The sequence below is a fragment of the Carlito syrichta genome, unplaced genomic scaffold, assembly GCF_000164805.1.
Source record: "Carlito syrichta isolate Samal-C Ts95f unplaced genomic scaffold, Tarsius_syrichta-2.0.1 Scaffold307879, whole genome shotgun sequence".
Lineage (NCBI taxonomy): Eukaryota > Metazoa > Chordata > Mammalia > Primates > Tarsiidae > Carlito > Carlito syrichta.
Window position 1 is genome coordinate 32441 of NW_007251975.1, and position 1162 is coordinate 33602.

Sequence of the window (1162 nt, forward strand, 5' to 3'; positions counted from 1 at the left end):
CAATCTTAAATTATCCAATTACTAGTATAGTAACACTTGTTCCTGCTCATACTACTAGATGTGAGCCACCTTAAGGCCTGAGCACCTCATTTTAAGCTGAACATAATCTTTAAGAATAAATTCAGAATTTTTTAACAATCTAGACAAATATAGGACACAAGATGATGATGGTTGCTAAAACCTTTTTGAGAGTTATAAATCTAGAGAAGAAGTGAAAGAGGAGAAAATTTACCCTTTACCGTCAGATACTTTACAAGAACTCTGAGGAGAACTGTTACCATCCCTGCTTTACACAGAAGAATACAAAGGCTCAAAATGTCAAACACCTCATCTAAGACCACACAGATATATGAATAAATTAGAAACTCTCATGACAATTAGTGACACAATTCGACCAATTATGACTGTACTGTTGAAAAGTGTTCTGATTATAAAATCTGAAGAGGAAACCCAGTCTTCCCAATCATTTTCCTAATGGCCAGCTGTACATCTTTGTTCCTTAGACTATACACCATGGGGTTCAATAGTGGGGTGATGATAGTATAAGTCACTGTCACCAGCCTGTCTTTGCCTGATGTATATTTGGCTGAGGGTCGCAGGTAGACAAAAGAAGCACAGCCATAATGGACAATGACCACAATGAGATGGGAAGCACAGGTGGAGAAGGCTTTTTTCTTGCCTTCAGAGGATGGGATCTTTAGGATGGTGTGGACAATGAAACCGTATGAAATGCAGATGAAGATCAAGGGCACGACAAGCACCAAGACCCCACAGATGAAGATGACCAGTTCATTGATGTAACTTTCAGCACAGGTGAGATGGATGACTGGGGAAATATCACAAAAGTAGTGGTTGACTTTGTTAGAGCCACAGAATGGGAGGCTAAAGACCAAAGTTGTTCCCACCAGAGATATTAAGAAGCCACTAACAATGCAAGTTGCTACCAGTTGTCCACATACTCTCCAGCTCATGAGAATGAGGTAATGCAAAGGCTGGCAGATGGCAGCATAACGATCATAACCCATCACTCCCAGAAGCAGGCAATTAGTGACAGCAAAACCAAGGAAGAAGAACATCTGGGTGGCACAACTCACAAAAGAAAGTGTCCTGAGTAAAGAAAGCAGGTTAATAAGCATCTTGGGCAGTATAACAATTGTGTAGA

General features: G+C 40.4%; 1 protein-coding gene across 1 annotated transcript; it reads right to left on the reverse strand.

The window, feature by feature from the left end:
- Window positions 1-428: 428 nt before the first annotated feature.
- Window positions 429-1157, reverse strand: LOC103267068 (olfactory receptor 10R2-like; the record flags this gene model as incomplete). The annotated part of the gene is made up of 1 exon (XM_008064672.2): window positions 429-1157. A coding segment is annotated over one exon (729 nt), but the record flags the coding sequence as incomplete, so codon positions are not given.
- Window positions 1158-1162: the final 5 nt, after the last annotated feature.